General features: G+C 33.6%; 1 protein-coding gene across 1 annotated transcript in view; it reads left to right on the forward strand.

Annotated features, from left to right (window-relative positions):
• The window catches only part of LOC130233593 (nephrocystin-4-like), a 301,343-nt gene that overhangs the window by 157,412 nt on the left and 121,459 nt on the right, over positions 1-22,472 (forward strand). The window contains exons 9-10 of the mRNA XM_056463720.1: positions 9,798-9,968; positions 16,307-16,436. Of these exons, the coding sequence (XP_056319695.1) occupies positions 9,798-9,968; positions 16,307-16,436 (301 nt within the window). The remainder of the gene's footprint in view (positions 1-9,797; positions 9,969-16,306; positions 16,437-22,472) is intronic.

Consider the following 22,472-nt stretch of genomic DNA (forward strand, 5'->3'; position numbering starts at 1 on the left):
GTAAACAATATATAATTAAATTACACTTAAATTAAACCAAATATATTTTTGTTAACTAAATCTAGAGTATATTTAGTCAACTAAAATCGTACGAAATTTAGTTGGTTTACACTAGACTAAAACTAAAATGATTCAGAAGACTAAAATATGACTAAAACTAAATCAAAACTTGCTGTTAAAATTAACACTGGTGTTTTCTACAGGTGGTTTGTCAAGCCCACTCCGGCACACTCAGAATTAATAATGTTTTGGGGTTGTGGTGAGGAGGGCGAGAGAAGAAGTGGTCTTGGTTTTGTTCACAGGGGTTCAGTTGATCTTGGAATATGGGTTTTCTGTTGTCTTTTTTTTTTTTTTTTTTTTTTTTTTTTTTTATATAATTTTTTCGGGGTTTTCACCTTTAATGGACAGGACAGTAGAGAGTATTGACAGGAAAGTGTGGGGAGCAGAGACAGGGGAAGGATCGGCATAGGACTGCGAGGCGCGAATCAAACTCGGGTCGCCATGAGCACCGAAGTGCATTTGTCGACACACTAACCACTACACCACTACACCACTGGCGCCTTCTGTTGTTTTTTTTTATAATATTAGTGAATCAGCAGTCTGTATGGGAATGGAAAGATTCTTGCACCAGAATGCTTGTATTTTGAAATATAGTTTTCATATTTTTCATAGTTTTCAAATATATTTTTTTGCTTGTGTACAAAATTAAAAACGGTTTTGAACATCGCAACAATACTACAGTAGATCCTTACAGCAGGTTCTTGTTTTCCTTTAGTTTTCCTACACGACTGGACTTAAGGATGGATACTTCATTACTATTCCGCCTGCTCGTCCCCTCCCCATCAGTCCTGCTGGCAGTCCCAATGTAGCGTAGCGCGCACCCGCTGACAGTTCTTCACACTGGGCTGCAGCTCATGGCAGTCCTGCACCCCTGCCCAGAGCCACGCTCCAACCTCCACACCACCAGCCACTTTAATAGCTCAGCTTGTTACCGAATCCAGCAGCTATCACTGTGTTTTCAGAACAGGCAGTGATTCTGCCCCATTTTGATTCATTGTGTGCAAGCTGAAGGTAAAAGACTTTATGGTGTGTGTTTTATGATCATCGCATCATGGGTGCCATGTCATTGCTTTGTTACAGTCTGGGCACATTTGAGTTTTCTGCCGTTTCAAATATGACGGCTTATGGCCATGGGGTTTGTTCTGAGCAGTGTTGAAATCGTACGCAATACCTCTGGTTCTTTTTACAGCTGGACTTTTTGAGGTTTCATCACTGTGCTTTGCAGGCTTTATCACTGTGTTGGTTGTATGTGACAGCTGTTTGATTGATTTGAATGAATTCTATGTTGTAGGTTGCCGATTGTGTTTACTGTAATTTAAAGGACATAGTTAACCCAAAAGTGAAAAATTCTATCATTTACTCACCCTTCACTTGTCACAGTGAGTTTTCTTCTTTACAGTATTGCTTTTTCCTACTGTGGAAGTTAATCCTTACTTTATATATATATATATATATATATATATATATATATATATATATATATATATATATATATATATATATATATATATATATATATATATATATATTCTTATTTTATGTTAAACAGAAAAAAGAAAATATGCAAATGTTTGGAACCACTTGAGGGTGAGTAAATAGTTGTTTTTGGGTCTCTTTAAAATATTAAAGTACCTGTGATATTAAAATATATATTTTTAGATGTAAAAAGCGATTAGTTACATTACTTTAAAAAATTGAATAAACCTGTTATCTTAAAAGCAACAAGTTGAAATAAACCCTGTGCTTCCCACAAAAAGACTTTACTTGGATGGGCCACCCAGGTATATTAACGGCCGTCCAAGTATTTTTAGTGACAATTTTTTTTTTTTTAACCAAAATTATTATCCTTTTACACTTTTTTTTGTATCCACCCAATATAACCAAACATCCGCGATCGATTAAGTAGGAGGGTTGGACAGTTTACCGGTACTACAGTAGGACCGCGATACTATGGCTCCAAAATACTGGTGGTGCTACTGTAGTTTTTAAACAGTAGTATCGTCATTAATGGTTCTGCAATAGTTACTGTTGCATGTGGAATGATTCAACCAATCAATCAATCAATGATTGTATTTATTTTATTATTATTATAACAACAAAAAAGTCACAGTATAAACAAATAAAGCAGAATGTCTGTACGAATAATACCTTTTCAATAAGTGTATTATTAATTAAATGTATGTACTACAGCACACAATTTGCTTCATTTCATAGATTTGAATTATGAATTAATAGAGTATCAAAATACTACCTGGTATCATGATACTTCAGCTATAATAGTTTTGTGACATGAATTTATGGTATCAAGACAACCCTATTAAGTAGTGGACAATCGTCTCTCATTTACCCATTTTGTACTGCTCGTTCTGTGTACGCAAGAACTGTCAACACTCCCACATGGTGCTCTGTAGACCCACATGTACCTTTTTGTCCGGGATTTAGCTTTGGCTTTCTAAAGCTTTTGTTACTTGTACATATATGCACAGCCGCGAGAGCGAAAGAAACATAAAATATTTAATTCTTTGACCTAAATGACTCAGACAAAACTTTAGCAAATAGACTACTCAGAGAGGATGAAATTACATCTAAATTGGCTGCAAAATATTTTTACACCAATAGAAATGGTTAATCAACTCATTTGCATTATTTAAATAATTAAAATGTTTTGTTCTTGTAATTATATATTTTTAGAGATATTGTCTGTTTTTATTCCTTTTTTGCCATTTATTTCTCATTTGCTGTATATTTTATTAATTAGATGATGTCAATTTATTACACATTTTATACATGTCTAAAATGCTTTGGCAGTACTGTACAAAATGTCATGCCTACAAAGCAACCTGAACTTGAACGCGAGATGCAGAGAAGCAGATTTTACCTGTCAGTGGGTGCACATGGCTCCCGAATAGCATAAAAGTAAGAGATATAGTGGATTTTATAGTGGGTTTATTTTTTATTTCAACAGACTATCTTAACTTTAACCCATTGAAAAGAAACAGTTTATAACAGTTTCTTAATAAATAAAAACAATTCATTCATTCATTCATTCATTCATTACTTTTATTTTTGGCTTAGTCCCTTTATTAATCTGGGGTCGCCACAGCGGAATGAACCGCCAACTTATCCAGCACATGTTTTAAGCAGCAGATGCCCTTCCAGCTGCAACCCATCTCTGGGAAACATCCATACACACTCATTCACACTCATACACTATGGCCAATTTTAGTTTATTCAATTCACCTGTACCGTATGTCTTTGGACTGTGGGGGAAACTGGAGCACCCAGGGGAAACCCATGCGAACGCGGGGAGAACATGCAAACTCCACACAGAAATGCCAACTGACCCAGCCGAGGCTCGAACCAGTGACCTTCTTGCTGTGCCACCGCGCCGCCAAAAAAACATAATATAAAAAAACTAATTGTTTTGTTTGTCGCATATATATATATATATATATATATATATATATATATATATATATATATATATATATATATATATATATATATATATATATATATATATATATATATATTACTGTATATTTCATATACTGTATATTTCAAACATGTGGAAAGCTGAACCCATTGACTTAACTTTTATAATTATGCACATAGTTCACTTAAAAATTATAAGGCTCTCTTATTTTAAGTAACTATTTTACAGTGAAGTATCAATATGTCTGTCTGATATCAATGAGCTAGTTTGCTGCAAAACAGTGACAAAATTTGCATTTAGAAAATATAGACATCCAAAGCTTGCAGTTTGTCAATGCAACAATTCTTTTCTTGTCACCTCATACTTCAGTTTCCCATCAAATCTTCTGACCAATCAAATGCTCTCTAGTATCTGATCTGCCTCATTTTCTCATAATGCTTTACAACAGAACACTATTGGTTGTTTATTTTAAAAAGGGAGGAGCTACTCTATGTCCTGCCCTGTCTTCATGTTTCAGTTGAAATGACGTCAAACATCGATTAAAAATGCACATTTCAAAGCACTTCACAGGACTTTTAAGTTATCTAGACTTTGCTCAATCTTGATGTTGCGGCTGTAAATTCATGGCATTTCTTGTTTTCATCAATAGGCAGGAAAGATCTCAATTATTGTGTTATATAAAAGACATAATTCTAATCAAAGTCATCTCCAGAGAGAGATTCAGCATCAATCTCTTCAAAAGCTCTTTCAGAGCGGGAAACGCTCCAGAATGAAATTGTGTTGACTCCAGTGAGAGGGGAGCTTGGGAGCTGACAAGAAGGATTCGGGGTAAATTATGTAGCAGCGATTATTTCAATCTTCAGACCATGTTAGGTTGAACAAAAGCTGGGGAACTTCAGTTTAAATATCTGAAGCGTTCGAAGGATTATGCATGGATTTGAAGGAAACGTCTCCTTTGAGGAAGACTGGCTCTCTGCCGAGTCTACACCTTTATGAATAGACCGCCATTAGAAGGAATGTGTTTCTTGGAGCTGCTGATGCTTTATTTAGAAATATAGTTGCCAGTTAATATCCCAGCATGTGTTATGCAGCTCTCCAGGTGTCAGTAATGTAAGAGTGCACACAAGCTCTTTTTGCTTAATGAAGGCAGCACTTGAGCTGCGTGAACTCCACAAGTTTGTGGATCATCATTTTCTGCAGCATGATTTGAAAAGCAGCCAAATGGTGATCTGCATCACAGATTTAGATGTTTGAGCAGTGACCTAGATAGAGCACAGAATCTTAAATATTTATATTTTAAATACTTTTCATATTTTTTCTTTTAAAAATATCATTTTTTAAATGTACATGGTTTTTATTTTTATAACTTAAAATGAGTTGTTTTCTAGGCTTCCCTGAGCCTTGATATTGACGACTATATGTGTATGTTCATGCCAATTCTTGTTTTCCATCAAAACTCAGGAAAGATACTTTTATTATCTGTTTTTATCTTTTATCATTGTAGTATCTTTTATGTATGTTGTCTTGGTTTGTATGTAAAGTGCTTTGAGAAAGTAACTTTTAAAGGTGCTATATAAAATACATTATTATTATTATTATTATTATTATTATTATTATTATTATTATTATTATACTGTAGTAATTATTGTTTCAAAATACATAATTATAACCTCCTTTATACTAATCTCCTATGTTTGAGTGTGTAATAATGTGTTTAACTTAGGGATGCACTGAATTTTCATCCGCCTCTTAACTCGTTCACTGTCAATAAAATTTTACTGTCGATAAAATGTGGTAATTTTATTGGCTTGTTTGATTTTGTTTTTGTTATTTTTTAAATAATAAATAATTATTACTAAGTATTTTTGGTTTTTGGCCAAGTGTTCAAGTTTGGTGCATCCTTAATTTAAATACATTTTATTACGCACGCACGCACACATTCATCTGCGACTTTGTTAAGTACACCTTACTAGTATCAGGTTGGACCCCCTTTTGCCATTAGAACTGCCTTAATCCTTCGTGGCATAGATTCAACAAGGTACTGGAAATATTCCTCAGAGATTTTGGTCCATATTGACATGGTAGCATCACACAGTTGCTGCAGATTTATTGGCTGCACATCCATGATGCGAATTTCCCGTTTCACCACATCCTAAAGGTGCTCTATTGGATTGACTTCTGGTGACCGTGGAGGCCATTTGAGTACAGTGAACTCATTGTCATGTTCAGGAAATCAGTCTGAGATGATTTGTGCTTTATGGCATGGTGTATTTTACTGCTGGAAGTAGCCATCTGAAAATGGCTACACTATGGTCATAAAAGGATGGACATGGTCAGCAACAATACTCAGGTAGGCTGTGGCATTCACACGATGCTTAATTGGTACTAATGGGCCCAAAGTGTGTGAAGAAAATATACCCCACACCATTACACCACCACCACCAGCCTGAACCATTGATACAAGGCAGGATGGATCCATGCTTTCATGTTGTTGACGCCAAATTCTCCTCTGACCGCTGGCATCAACAAGACATTTGCGCCCACAGAACTGCCGCTCACTGGATATTTTTTCTTTCTCTGGCCATTCTCTGTAAACCCTAGAGATGGTTGTGGCTGAAAATCCCAGTAGATCAGCAGATTATGAAATACTCAGACCATCCTGTCTGGCACCAACAACCATGCCACGTTGAAAGTCACTTAAATCACCTTTCCTCCCCATTCTCATGCTCAGTTTGAACTGCATGTCTACATGCCTACTGTAAATGCATTGAGTTGCCGCCATTTGATTATTACAAATTAATTTGCGTTAACGAGCAGTTGATGACGGGTACCTAATAAAGTGGCTGGTGAGTGTATATTACATAAAAAAAGAGTAATAATATTAATAGCATTAAATAATACTGATGATAATAATAATAATAGCAATAAATAATACTGATAAGAATAATAATAATAATAATAGCAATAAATAATAATAATAATAATAATAATAGCAATAAATAATACTTATAATAATAATAATAATAATAATAGCAATAAATAACAATAATAATTATAATAATAATAATAATAATAATAGCAATAATAATAATAATAATAATAATAATAATAATAATAATAATAATAGCAATAAATAATAATAATAATAATAATAGTAATAATAATAATAATAATAATAATTATTATTATTAATATTATTATAAATGAAGTTTTTTGTATTTAATATAGTTTTGTAATATGAATGTAATGGATTTTAAAATGAATATTATGATAGTACTAGTAATAATAATGCAATACTTTACTATTGAAATATTTAAATGTTTTTCTTTAATCTTTAAACATGTATCGTATCATTAATATGTTTCATTTGAAAGTAGTTGAAATATCTGTATTGTCATTTATACAGTCACACTCTGCCGATGTTCACTTGTCATTGGTTCTGAAAGGGACTGACAGCACTTTCTCCGAGTACAAGTTTCTTCTGAAAGCTCATAATTGAGTTGATTTGTGACATTTTTTACTCAAGGCTGATAGTGGCACAGCGAATCTGAGAGACTGAGCAACTGCTGTCCCTGTCGCTAAAGCTGAAGCTAAATCTCCTGTGAAGTGTGAAATACATCTCCGTGAGAGAGATAAAGCTCCTGTATTAACACTCTTTGCTGAACTGCGGAGTATTTACCATACAGCCTATATATCACAGGCCAGATACATCAAACCTCAGAGAGAAGGGCTGAATAATTCCTCCTCTGCCTCGCTCTTTTTCTATCATGATTAATTACGGTGAGCTGAGCCTGACCAGCTCATTTATTGATCGCCTTTAATGCTTGATCTCAAGGGATCACCGCTAAAGCCAAGAGGAGGCTCACTTCTGCCTTTTATCAGTCATCTTTCGTTCTTTTTTTTCACTTGGCCTGCTTCGCTTACTAAGTTCGTGTATACTTGTTGTGACTTGTGAGATAAAATGATCGAATGGTTCTCATTTGTGTGATTATGGCTGCTGATGTTTCATTCAGAAAAAGTGTTTCTGGCAGCTTGGTTTACAAATTGGAGAACACTGTCCAGCTGATTATGAAATATATTAATTCTAATTAAATGGAAACTATTAATGTTTAAATATTTATGATCAAATAATATTTGCAAATAATTTAAATAACTTTTTTTCCCCTTGATTGTGTATTTAATAGTTGTGGAAATAATAGTATGTTAGTTGTTTGGTTCTGTGTTTTTAATAAATGCAATGTTTATAATAAAATGTATGAAAAAACAGAATGTTAAAATAGGAATAAATGAAAAAAATATTACTGTATTATTCAATAACTGTGATAAAAGCCTAAAGAAAAAAATATTTTAATGTTTGAATGTTTTTTTCTGTTATTATTATTATTATTATTATTATTATTATTATTTTCTGTTGTTTTGTTGTTATTATTATTGTTATTATTATTATTATTATTAAGTATATTAATAAACACCAAGTATAAATCAAATTTTAAATGAACAAAGAAAGAATGTTAATTATTTAAAAAAAAATTATAACTTCAAATAAGTGTAAATAAACATATTATTATTATTATTATTATTATTATCATTATTATTATTATTAATAATTATAAGCATAATACATTTATAAAAATATTGTCAAGTATAAAAAAAATTAAAACACTATTTCTGATTTATTTTTATTGCTTTTTTTGTACTTGATAATATGTACTTCTGTACTTAATCATACTATAAATATTTGTTTATAAATGATCAAAGAAAGAATTTTATTGAATAAATTCTTATTTTTATCTTATAATTATTAAAGGGGTCCAGCGTGTATTTTTAAAACTTGGTTGTGTTCGTAAGATGCAAAGCAATGTGTGCTCATGTTTCATTTGTAAAAAAAATGTTGTTATTTTTTTTCAGATATCTTTCTTTAATTATATACAGCTATTCGGCTAACATGAAAACGACTGCCATATTTCCTAGTTCCTCCGAAAGGCTCCTCAGGAGGCTCTGATTGATCAGCTAACATAATGTGCTGCGATTCGTGGATCTGCTCCACCTCACCAGGAAAAGAGCCATGCCACTACAAGCACACGCTTTTGCGCTGTGTAAATACTGTCAGTCGGAGTAGCTGTTAGCCGTATCAGTTTGAGTCTGAATCAGACAGGAATAAAATCTGACTAGTGTCTTTCACATTTATTCGGAATAATCATATGTAAGTAATATGAAAGGTTCACATATCTTTTGTGAGTTTGTTATTTGAGATGTAGAACGCATGGAAAGCGGCCGCATAGAGAGACACTGCAGCGCTGGTGAAGATTATGGGTGTTTATAGCGATTTGACGGATAAATATGAATTTGTAGCTAAATTGTTAACGGTGCCAAACAGCATTTCCTGTTGTTTACATCCTTGTTAATATCCTTGCTACAACATACCATTAATGCTAAACATGCATTTCATAGATCAATTTTAACAAATAAAAATTCTTACAGGTTGTGGCTCACAATCCACAGCTTCTTCTGTCATGGTTGCAGCTGCACCTTCTTAGTTTTTAGCCAAATCCAGCACTGAACTGAGAGACATTCTGGAAGCTGTCCTTTGTCAAATACTAGCTTTATATTTTTTAGAATTCTCTGGAACATAATTAAAATTAAACTGTAAGCACTTCTCTCTTTGTGTTGTGTCCTTTGGAAGCCCAAATACAGATGCTTTCTCTGCTCTAACGTTACAGCGCCCCTGGCCACACCTCTTCGCTGCGCAGGATTTATGCGTGTGGTTAATGCACGTAACCTGAAGGGTTTCTGATCACACAAACCCGGATGTATTTTTTTTGTAGTCCCCAAACTTCGTTCGCTGTAGGCTTTGCTAAGCTAACTCTGTAGAAGCCAATGTCTCCCTTTGCATTGCACTTTGACTGTATTACATTCAGAGATGTTGTTTATGTTCACACAGCTACATTACACATCAACTAAAGTTTAAAATATGATATCATAATGGACCACCATTTTAATAATTGTAAATTTAAATAAATGCATATAAAAATGTATACAACATATAAAATACTTTATATATATTTAATTGCTTTAATTTTCTGTCTTTTCCACATTTTTATAGTCTGAAAAAAGCTTAAATCTTTATTTTGTTCCAAGCAATCGTGAAATTTAACTTTAACCCTTCCGCACAAGTTAGTCCCATTCAAAGAGCAACACACTGTTCCGATACCTTGAGATATCAGACGGTGCTATTTGAGGACAAAGTGAGAGCAAAATATCTCTTCCTGACATCCTTTCTCTTCTCTCTTTATTTTACTAGTTGACATCCACAGCTGTGCCCAGAGCAGCGTTTATGCAGTGTGTGCGCTGGTGCGCCTGGAGTCTGTTTTGGGATCCTGAGGGTCCCGGGGAAAACGTGTGCCTCAACCTGCAGGGCGACTCTTTCCCGAACCCTTGGGCTGTCATGGTCTACACCGCAAGCACACAGCAGGTATTGATGGACCACACACAAGCACACGCTGGAATAACAGTCACATAACGCATTGTTTTACAGGCCTTATGCAATGCCTCTAATCAGAAGGTTGCAATTAAATTAATGGTGGCAGACTAATTATGTAATTATACATTAAGGGCAGAGTGCTAAAAGAAACGCGACTCTATTGTGGCATTCGTGGTGCTGATTAAGACGGAAGACAAAAGAAGTGCAGTTGGCTTATATCGCTCTGGAGTTTTTACAGCTAATTGGTAAAAGGCTTCCTGAACAATTCAATAGAGATTTATAACCAAGGTCTGAACAGAGGGAGATCAAAATGCAGAAGAGTAGTTTAAAATAACAAACAATAATTGATGACGGATGATAATGACTGAGAAATAAAGATGATTTGCTCTTTTAAACCACACAGAATGGCAACTGATTGGTTGAGGTTCATGAGATAGCCAATGAACGAATTCTAGAGGAATAAAGAAACAGCAGGGAAAAATAAACAGGAGCAAAAATAAATGAAACGTGCACAAAACACACATTGAATGTTACAATTATGTACAGTGATAACCCTGTATGTTTTTTTTCTAAACATAATAGTGATTTCTTTTTGATCTTTTCCATGATGACAGTACATCAAATTTTACTGGATATTTTTCACGATACTAGTATTCAGCTTAAAGTGCAATTTAAAGGTTTAACTAGGTTTATTAGGTTCAAGTAAGTACTTAAGTTAGGGTAATTAAGCAAGTCTTATAACGATGGTTTGTTCTGTAGACAATGGAAAAACCGCTTAAGGGGGCTTATAATATTGACCTTAAAAATGGTTTTAAATAAAATAAAAACTGCTTTTATTATATCCTAAATAAAACAAATAAGACTTTCTTCAGAAGAAAAAAAAATATAGGAAATACTGTGAAAAAGCCTTGCTCTGTTAAACATCATTTTGGGAAATATTTGAAAAAGAAAAAATTCACAGGAGGGCTAATAATTTTGACTTCAACTGTATATGTAATTTATTGAATATATGTTATTTATTAGCATCTATTATCAAATTTTTTATTTGGTTGCACACACAATTATATAATGTTTGCAATATTTACTTGCCAGGCTCCATATGCAGCCAGAAATATATATAAAAAAAACAGTATATGAAGCGTTATTAGTTGGCCATTAACCATTTATAGTCATTTCTAATCACATGGTAAAGACTGTTATGATTATAGAAATATAAAATCTGATGCGTTGCATATATAAAAATTTTTTAATAAAAAGTATTAAATCTGATTCACTGTGATGCTTTGACATGAGCAGCGCATGATACAAGAGTTTTCAGGGTCTTGGAGCGGCACATTTTGCTGTTAAATTCCATGTGAATGTTTGAAAGCAAAAACAAAGATATGTATCAATTTTGTAGTTTTACTGTTGCATTAATAAACTAATAATATAAGAATATGTTTTTTCATTATAGTAATTATTATATGCATTTTATTATAATATTACTTTTTGATCATTTAATTAATTATTTTACTAGCTAAATAAACAAGTAAATAATGATAATTATAATTAAAAATAGACATTTTCTCTAATTAGTTATCAGTTATTAAACAATGCAAAAGCATCATCAGGAAATCATCAGTACAAAGAAGAAAGTTAATGGCTTACATTGTCTCTAGTATGCCGTTGGTTATTTTTATGTATGATAAAAATATAGAAATCTGGTTAATTGGTTGTGAAAATGAGTAGTCCTTGACACAGCAGAATGAACCGCCAACTTATCCAGCATATGTTTTACACAACGGATGCCCTTTAGCTGCAACCTCATTCACACACATGCACTACGGCCAATTTAGTTTATTCGATTCACCAATAGCGCATGTCTTTGGAAAGTGGAGGAAACCCACGCAAACACAGGGAAAATATTTCGGTGCATTTAAATAAAACAGATTAATTAAACAGATATTTTTATAAAATAAAATTTTAGCCACCAAACATATTTAGATATTGAAAGATAAGGCAATTAAATTAAAGCAAAAAATTACAACCTATAAAATTTCAACTAAATTTTTCAAAATTTTTTTTTGCTTCTCTTGATTTTTCCTCTATTAAAAATTTGTATTTATTAATTTTCTATAACATATAAATTTGGATGTACTAGTTTTTGGACTGTTATCATAAGTTATTTTGTTAGATAACCTCCGGATTAGGCTTCAGTACTGACTAATCTAATGTATATACACAAATATAATATTGTATAGCTTCCTATTAAAAAATATGAATTTAAAATATTTGTGAGGGATGTACTTATATATGCTGAGCACTGTACTTCCTAAACAGAATTATAATAATTCTAACCATTCTAGTAATATCAATTAAAAATATATTTGCTCACATCTTTGTTTAAATGAATCTTTACTGAATAAAATATTTCTTAAATTTGTTTTGCTGACCTCAAACTTTTGAACTGCAATATATCTTCTTTTAATTAACTTGTTTATCGTAGATCTGCTGAAGCTGAACTACATTTTTCAGTCATCCTTCAGTGTCACACTGATTGTTTTGTTTTCCTCCATCACAGTATGAGCTGAATAGGAACCAAACCCTTTAAAGGCATGACGATACGTTCCAAGCGGAAAGCACAGCATGATTGAGCTGAAAGGTGCTATTTAGTCCTTTCTTGATGCAATTTACTTCCACAATAAAGCTTTTTATAGAAGAGCAACATTGTGAAAAAAACATGTAAAATGCAAACTTATTTCACATTACGAGTAAAGTCTAATTCCAGAAGTAAATATTCATATTTAAAGACTGCTAAATCTGCACTGCAACCATGAACACATTCATTCTGAAATCTGAGGTAATGTATTCAGCCTGACCTGGGAACAGTCAATTGCTATCATACTTTGCATAGAAAACTGGATAATTTGAAAATAGCATTATATGTCAAAAAAAAAAAAAATGAACAAACATCTGAGACCTGCCAGACCCTGACAACTAGATCCTAATATGCGTCTCATTTCAGCATGCACGTCTTTGGTATAATAAGTCCCAAACAACATTATTGCATGATGTTCTTCATTACCTGTCATTAACAAACACGTCCTGTTCTCCAGACGCTCCTGAACATTTTTTTATTTGATGGCCAGTTGAACAGGAACGTCTCAACAACGCGCCGATGCTGTCCACACTCATAACTAACTGTTATCTGTCTCTTCTATTGTACTGCTGTCATATTATAGTCGATTAACATGATTAGGAAATTGCGGGCTGCAGTTTCCGTGGCTCTTTCACCATGGCAACTTTCCCAGGCTTTAGTTACACCACATGCTCCATCAGCGGCATTGAATACATTTAGTTCGAATGTGAGAGGATTTCACATTTTAGAGGTCAGATCACATGCTTGTTTGGGTTTGAGTGAAAGAATGAAGATCACTATTGTCTTCATGTTATATTTTAACATACTTAAAGGCTGAGTGATTTCTTTGTTCTTAAGATAAAAAGTGTTTGGAAAAAATATCATGTCTAGTAGTAGCATTTGCCCAATATTAGCTTTTAATTAAACCATCAAAATATAAGGAACTTGTTATTTTTTAAAGAAGAAACAGCAAAAAAAATAAATGTTTATTTGACAAAAAAGGTAAATTATAGCTTATCACTGAAAATGTTTTATTGTAATATGCAAAAAAAAAATTGCACAGAAAAGCAAAAAGCTCCCAGGAAATAAAGTATATATTGACTATGCTATAATGACTTATTAATATTTCATTGGTTTTGCTTGTGTATTTGATTAGCAGGCATTCTCCTGTGTATTCCTCAGCAACTGTGTATTTCCTTGTAATATTACAAATGAAACAATAGAAGTGCACATTACAGGACCCACACTCACTTTCAACACCCACCAAAAACTCCGCTATGTTATAAACAGACTTGTCAAGATGTTGATGTTGTTGCTTACAGTATATCAAAGCAGATAGAGATTGAGCTTTTAAACCAAGGAAACACAGGCACACACAAAACATAGTCAATTCATTAGACATACCAATCTTTTGAACTGAACATGTGGTGTCATTAAATAATAAATAACAAAAAAAAAGACATGACAAAAATAACTAGACAAAATAACCAAACCAAAATGAATCAGACAAATGCAAAACAAAACAAGAGAAGCAAATGGGCTCCACAGAGCTAAAATACACAATAAAACATATTTATTATGTTGAAGAAACAAACAACCATGATAAAAAAAATTCCTTATTTAAATCACTCATACTGGTCTTAATGCAAAATGAAACATTTATTATGTTAAACAAAAACAATCACACACTTTAATTTGTTGTTGAAATCATGCATATCGGTCTCAATGGGCCAATAAAATGGCACATGCGCACTCCTCGCACACAAATTGGAGCATCAATTTATTTCTGCTGACCATAAACAAAACACACCTAGCTTTTGTTCCTATTATAATAACAGGCTCACAGGACAAAGAGCTGACCACCAGCTAACCACAATCTCAACAGAGGGAGTTCTTCACATCCCAAAGGGAACGCACGTAACAATTCCAGATTACCACTGAATTGGTGTAAATGAAATGTAATTCTAAATTATATTTGGTTTGCTTGGTTTGGTCTTACAAAATGTGAAGCTTTTACATCTTAACACTCTCTCAAGCTCCTATTTTGCTTCCTTTACTCTTTTCTAGAACTTGTAAGAATGTGTGTTTGTGTGAGGTGTTAGTTTCTGTTAGATTAGTTAAAAAAGTGTCATTTTGTATAAAGAAAGGTGCCTGTGCATATTTATGAATCTAATGCCATAAACTTTGATCTTGTTACCCTGCTTTTTTAAAATTTTTGATAGCAATAGCCGTAGTTGAAGTCAACCGTGCATTCAAACGCTCGCTGGACGATTTGCTTGTTCGGATTTTAAGAGTCTATTCTTTTGAAGCCCCGTTCAAATTTATCTTAAATTCACTTTGAGCTAATTCGCTACACCTGCTGCACACAACACATACAGAAGTTTATACTCGTCAAACTGAACTACTAATATGCTAAGGTGCTGTTTACACCAATGTGTTTTTGTTTTAAAACACATCCATTTTGTTATGATTACACCTGACGTCAAAACTACGCTTTTTTTATTATTATTTTTTTCAGGGTTTTCACCTTTATTGGATAGGAAAGTAGAGAGAATTGACAGGAAAGCATGGGGAGCAGAGAGAGGGGAAGGATTGGCATAGGACCGCAAGGCGGAATCGAACTCGGGTCGCCGCAAGCACCGGAGTGCATGTGCATGCATGACAAAAATATGCATTTTTTTGATCTGCAAAAATGGAGCGTTTTGAAAATGCTAAAGACCCCATTTTAGTTTGTAAATGCCGGTGTTTAGTTTCAGTATATAGACTAATGGAATACGCCTATGCACAATCACTTTCTGACTGGTCTTCTGGAGTATTCCGTATCGCTCATGATTCATTGAGCTCCTATTATATGACCATTACACAAACTAAAGACAGTAAGTTTGGAGGTCGGCAAATAATGTGCATACTCAGTCAGTGTGAATGGTAATATATCATGTGTTTTACTCTGTAAAAGGGTGGAGATCACTATTCTGAATAGCAGTACAAATGCCAGTCTGGATGTGGAGTGTTTTCTTTCTAAAATGCCACTTTGAAAGAAAATACACTAGTGTAAATGGATGAATAAAGAGCAAATATACCAATTTTAAGAGTCCGAACATAAATTTTACTCTATTGACAACAAACACACTGTAGTATTTTTTAAGGTAATAAACTCTTTCTATCCTGCTTCTTTAAAACACAGGATTTTGATAGGCTTTCTGTATTCAGGACTTGGAGGTAAATACCCAGTGCCATGGTTGGGTAACAGTTTTGCATATTTATAACTCTTGGACAATGCTGTGACGTGCTGAAAATTAAATGGGTAGTTTTGCTGAAAATCTATAAATAATCAACACAAAGCAATAGTAAAAACATTGCTACTTACTCTTGTGTGTTGCATCGTAATTGTCGGATCCAATATAGTCAACACTAAGTCTTTTAATTTCAGTCTCTCTGAAACCCTGAGTTGTACTGCAACTTGTTTAAAAAGGAATTAATTGCTATTAAATGAAGAAAGAAAGCAAACAGGGTCTTACTAATGTGATCTAGAATACTTTTTTGTCAGAGTCAATGCAAAGAGTTTTTCTACAACTTGGCACAGTGGAAAGTGTTCTTGTGTAATCTACACAAAACTAGGTTGAACAGTTAAAGGAAATAACTTAAACCACTTAACATCTGGTAAACCCCTGAGTACAGTCCATTGAAGGAAAGTTTTCAAATGTTTTCACAGACAAATTCTGGGAAATGTGTCATCAAGTTCAAGTTTTCATCTAGTGCAGAAGGAGCTTCTAGCTGTGCGGCATTGAAAGTGAGCCACCAGGAAACATCAGCACCTAAGAAGTTACTTTCAGCTTCCCAAGGTGAGTCTGGGTTTATTGTTGCTTTCCTGTGCAGAAGTGGGTACTTTCATTTGCACCTTGTTCAGATTTACAAGGCTGTGATGTTCCAGCCGGAACAATAATCAAAGAGAATACACCGAATTTAAACATTACTCTCAATGGTAACTCTGCCTTCACTGCTGCCACATTTCCTGTCAATAGTCTTGCAGTTGTTCTTGAAATAAAAAAAAAATCTTTATTGCATACTTACAATTTGAAGATGTTGCAAAATACATCTACACCTTAAACTTACAGGGTTTGAAATTAACACCCACTAACCTGCCAAATACGGGTGATAATTGACGGTGGTAGGTAATGCAAATCAGCGCACTAGTCAGTTTGGCAGGTTACGGGTTATTAATTATGTTTTATCACTTTGCATGTGATCGCTATCAGAGCATGCCTCTTAAAGAAGCCTCAAACATTAGCTAAATTAAATGTGTAAAGTGGGTCGTGCACTGTGCAAAATTGTGCATCTTTAAAGCATAATATTAATCATCCGTACTCTTTCACTTTGCACTGTTTTATTTTAAATATATAGTTTTGTAAAACATTTTGCCACTTTATTGGAGTCTTGTAGAATAAATCTTTCCACGAGTATTGCTCAAACCAAAATTGTATTGATACGAATCATCAAAATATCTCTGTTTCCTTTAAACATTCTGTTCATCAACGTATCCTGAAAACCAACACTTTTTATAAGAAGAAATGGGTGTTTGTAATATATATTTAGGTGAGCTAAAGTGATTTTGGTAACACTTTAAAGGTGCCCTATAATGAAAATCCGGATATACAAAGACATAGTAGAATAATAAAAGATCAGTATATGGAAATGGGCATACTGTGAGCCTCAGACACCACTGTTTCCTCATTCTCATGTAAATTCCATGAGTGTAAAACCCCGGTGGACAACGAACCAATCAGAAGACAGAGACTCACAGGCCATGCCCTCCTCATTTGCGTGTATGCCTACTTTAGGTTATTTATCCAGACCTGATGAGCAGCCATGTCATCAAGCCCTGAGATCAGAAAAAAGCTATGAGATCATTAATATGCACGTCTCATGCTGCGTTTGATAAGCAACAACGTTTCTAGTGAGACAACATTTATAATTTTCCCCCTAAGTTATTTTAAGCTTACTATGCAGTTGGGACTTTTATTTTGAAAACACAATCTGCAATTTGTTTACTGTGCATTACTGGACCACAACAGCACTAGGCATGTTTAAACTGGCCCCAGGATGCAAAATGCAAGATTTACAGATTATATATTTATTCATTTCCAATCTGAAGAGGTTTAAGGTATGTTTAGGTACGTCTTTTGTTAATTTATTGTTTTTATTGTGAAATTTAATACATGTGTTTCGACAAATACACGTAGACTGCTGAATCATGTCAAATCACTCTCGCTCAACTGTCATATGTTCATGCAGAGGTTGATGTTAATCCCTGGCTATGTTTACTTTGACTATAGCTTCAAAATACAACACCATACATTTCTATCACTCTCTTTTGTCAAGTTTAATTATAATTTGGTCTTTATTCACAACTGGTGAGCAAAATAGGTAATGTTACTCTGGTTGGTTTATGTTTGTCAGCGCACATCTTGCTCTGTGTGTGTCTGCGAGAGAGGCACGTCAGAGCGGAGCTCATTAATATTCACAACACAAGCCATATATAGTCAATTATGGACCTTCTGATTGTATGGGTATTTTATAGAGTAATAAATGAGCTTATAAACCATTTCTGTAGATTTCTTTGAATTTACTGAAGCCATAAACCTACTATGTAGATATCAAAGAAAATTTTACTTATTAAACCAATGGAGTATATGGCACCTTTAGAATAATGGTTCATTAGTTAATGTTAATTAATGTATTTACCAACATGAACAAACAATTAGTAATAGATTTATTATTGTATTTATTTATCTTTGTTAACGTTAATGTTAAGATATTTACTTAGTTCATGTTAATTCAGAGTGCATTAACTAATGTTCACAAGCACAACATTGATTTTTCATAATGCATTTTCTAATGTTGAACAATAATTAATAAATTCTTTTCAGGATTATTCCTGGTTAATGCTAGTAAATACATGAACTAATGAATCATGTGTGTTAACAAAGTGTTACATAGATTTCTTTCTATAATATAAGTTATCCTGCCAAATAGGAGTATAGTTTTTTAAAAGCAAAAATCTACACATTTGCATGGATCAATTCAGCACAAAATCCCTAAAATATGTTTATTTAGACTCCTGATAGAGTTCATTTCATAGCCTTTTTTCCCTTGGTTGTTAAAGGTGTCAAGAATTATATAGTGTTTCCACATCAACAGAATTATTAATAATTAAAAATGAGTTGTTGTGAGGTTGATTCTGAATAGTTTGAGAAACAATTTGTCATGCCCAAGTGAATCACCCCTAATATGTTGGTGGAAAATAATTACAAAAATTAATTACCACTAATTACTCCTTCGTCACAAACTCTGCCTTCCAATTAAAAGGGAAGTTGTGCATATCACACAGTTGCAGATAGACATCGGCTCGTGGTGGGTAAGATGTTTGAAGGTTGGGGGTCTGACCCACCAGCTCCACGCCTGTAGTGCTGTGCGGGTTGAAATGTGCTCCGGTCAATCTGAATGTCTCAGGTTTTGCCAAGTCATATAGTCAAGGGCAGAATGAAAGAAGACAGGAACATATGCTGGCTGTCTTCTTTCACTCTTGCTTCTTTTAACTCCTCTTCACTTGAGCTCTATCTTCTTGGGCAAAGAGGGACTGAAGCTTCTGGCCTGAGGGCAGGCACACGGCCAAGTCTGTCATTTCTCTTTCTATCTTTCTTCTAAGGCATGGACTCCCTACATCCATGAATCTTCCAATACCTGACAATCTTCATTTCTGTATACGAGATTCCTTTGTTACTATCAACATAGCAAGAATAAATCATAAACTAAAATGAGCCGGATAATGACAATATTATCTTCTGGAGAGCTGCTTTATAGATTATTAGATTTTTTTTTAATAACCAATGAACCAACAAAATTGACGTTGTTTTTGTTATAACTGAATTAAATCTACATTGAACTGACTCAGGCTGAATAATGATCTTTCTCTCTTAGGACTGTCTCTTTAATCAATATTTTTTTCCCTTTTAATAATGGATTTTTTCTTTGCCTCTTTGAGTTATTGCGGCAAAAGGAAAAATAAATATATAGACATATTTCATATATTTTCTGCTTCATAATTAAAAGTTTACTCAAATATGACAACTTCTGCCTATGAGAACCTCTAAAATTGAAAATAGGTTAATTAGCTCACTTAGTCTTATATCTTATACAATATCAGGGCTTGAAATGAACATTTTTGCTTGGTAGCACTGGTGTTCCTAACTTTAAAAAATTAGGAGCACTAGCAAAAATTTATTCGCACCCATCAATTATGACCACCGTTACTTAAAGTTTTATATTAACAGATTCATTGAATTTGAAATCAACACTAATCAAAACTAACAAACAAAAATATATGCATGTGTCCACCGGCCCCGCACACACTGCTTGCCATCTTTCACACCTCACACGCGAGCAGAGCGTGTTTTTTTCCCCGTCCATGTTAACAGATAATGACTGTGGTGTTCTCACGGCTTACATATAACTTATTGTTCGCATACGTCATCTTAATAGCAATACCGGTCTTTTCATTGACTGCAACATTAATTTAATCTTAGTGAATGCAAGCCCCTTTTGACAGCATCCTGACGATTAAATAGAGGATTAAACATAAACTCTCAAGCTTAAATAGTGTAGATACAGCAAATGCTGTTACCTGCAAACTCTGTCTCACGGGCTTTACAGTGAATGCTTTAGTCATTTCATAGCGGACTTTAACCCAATAGAAGTGTTTTATCCACTCATCAAAAAGTGTAAATGGTGGATTAACATTCACCACATGAACACTAATCAGATGTGACATTATTTGTAACTTTAGGTGGTTTCTGAAACAAAATCTGTCAGTGTTGTTTCTATTCTCATCTTCAGCTCTTTACATTTTCGAGGTTGTAGTTCACCCTGGGTAATATCTAGATCGAATACCCGGCCGGCCGGAAGTGCGGTATGCACATCATTTTTTATGATACTGTATAATAATAATTAATATTTTTACAGCACTGTGACAGTTGGGTTTAGGGTTGAGGTGGGGGTTAAAAAATACAATTTGGTGGGTAATTTAATAGATATCATAAATAATACTCAGTACAACTACTGTTTTTATGTTACTGTGATAGTTGAGTTTAGAGTTGGGGTAAGGATAGATGTTAATAAAGTACAATAAAAGGGAAATTTAATAAATAAAATAAATCTCGTTAACTTCCTGCTGCAACCGTATCCGTTTCAGGTGCAAAGAGGCATTTTGCATGAATGTCCCCTAAGTTTTCGCATACAGTGAACATTTGGCCGTAAAAACCAGTCGCACCGCAACAATTTCATGCACTCGCAAAATGCTCCCAAATATATTTTAGGGTCGCACACAGTGTTGGGGGTAATGCGTTGTAAGTAACGCATGTTATGTAATAATATTACTTTTACAAAGTAACGAGTAAAGTAACGCATTACTTTTAAAAACAGTAATTTCACTTAGAAGATCCGGTTAAAACAAACGATTCATTCGCGAATCGCTCATCATTACTACAGTCAGAAACAGAAACAATGGCAGGAAGGAGACTTGCATTTTTGCAATGCATTCTTGTTATTAGAACTCTTCGAAGAAAAGAAGTGGATTGTTGTTAAGTGTAGATTATGTGTTGGTAAAACTTCAAGAAACACAACATTGAAAAAACAAAACAAAACAAAACTGGATGCAAAGCACTACACCCGCACCCCAACTTCAGCTATGATCTACATCAGTTCATGTTCTCCAGGTAAAACACTTAATTCGACTAAACAAACAAAAAAAAAAATGGTTCTTGCTTTTATTGTTGAGGAGATGCAGACACTGTCTAACATAACTGTAGAAGCAACCACGTTTGTAATATAGTAATTTTTTATTTTTTTTGAAAATGATTTCCACATTTGTTAAGGCCACGTGAAGCAATTTATTCAATGTATAAAGCTCAAAGATTTATTTTGATTTGGGGATGTTTTTTTATCGACTTACTGTTCATTTTGTTATTAAACATTTTAAAGGTTTAAAATCTGTTTTTGCCCTAATATTTAGATATATGCCCTAAAATTATTTCATGTTAGTACTCCTAGGCTTTATTGCAATCTTTAGCTCAATGGACTGTGAATTTACTTAACTAATAACACAAAACTTACAAAAGTAGCGAAAACATTACTTCACATGCTTTCATATATCTGTATATACAGCACGTATAGCTCTGGGCTCAGAAAGTTCTCAAAATATAACTTTATCCTACATTTTTCTAAAGAAAAATAAAGGTGGAGGTTATATAGGTGGCTGTTAAATGCAGAGCTTCTCTATAAAAAGGTGAAAAAACACCTACAAGTTCTGAAAGAGATCAAACCTCAGCCAGGTAAGCAAAAGTAACTCAAAAGTAAGATAACGCATTACGATCCATAAAAAGTGAGTAATGCAATTAGTTACTTTTTTGGGGGAGTAGCTCAATATTGTAATTACTTTCAAAAGTAACTTTCCCCAACACTAGTTGCATAGATACAATATTGGGCGCATATACGACCAAAACGGTCGCAATTACGAGCCCTGAATATATTACTTATTACTAGGTTTTTGTACTATAATTTTCAACACAGATCCTGACAACATACTGTATCACTTTGAATTATTAAAATGTCAATAAAAATCCCTTTTTCAACATCAAGTTGTTGGCGGAAAGATCAAGGTCGCATAATGCAATTCAAAATTATAAATAAATGAAAAAGAAAACGTACTTCACAAAATACGGAAAGTATGGATATATTTTACAGCATGATGAAATCCTGGCATAAGTGAAAACACTCTTCTTGCCAAGAATAATAATTATCTCGATAACAATAAAGATAATAGT

This window comes from Danio aesculapii, chromosome 8 (assembly GCF_903798145.1).
Source record: "Danio aesculapii chromosome 8, fDanAes4.1, whole genome shotgun sequence".
Classification (NCBI taxonomy): Eukaryota; Metazoa; Chordata; class Actinopteri; order Cypriniformes; family Danionidae; genus Danio; species Danio aesculapii.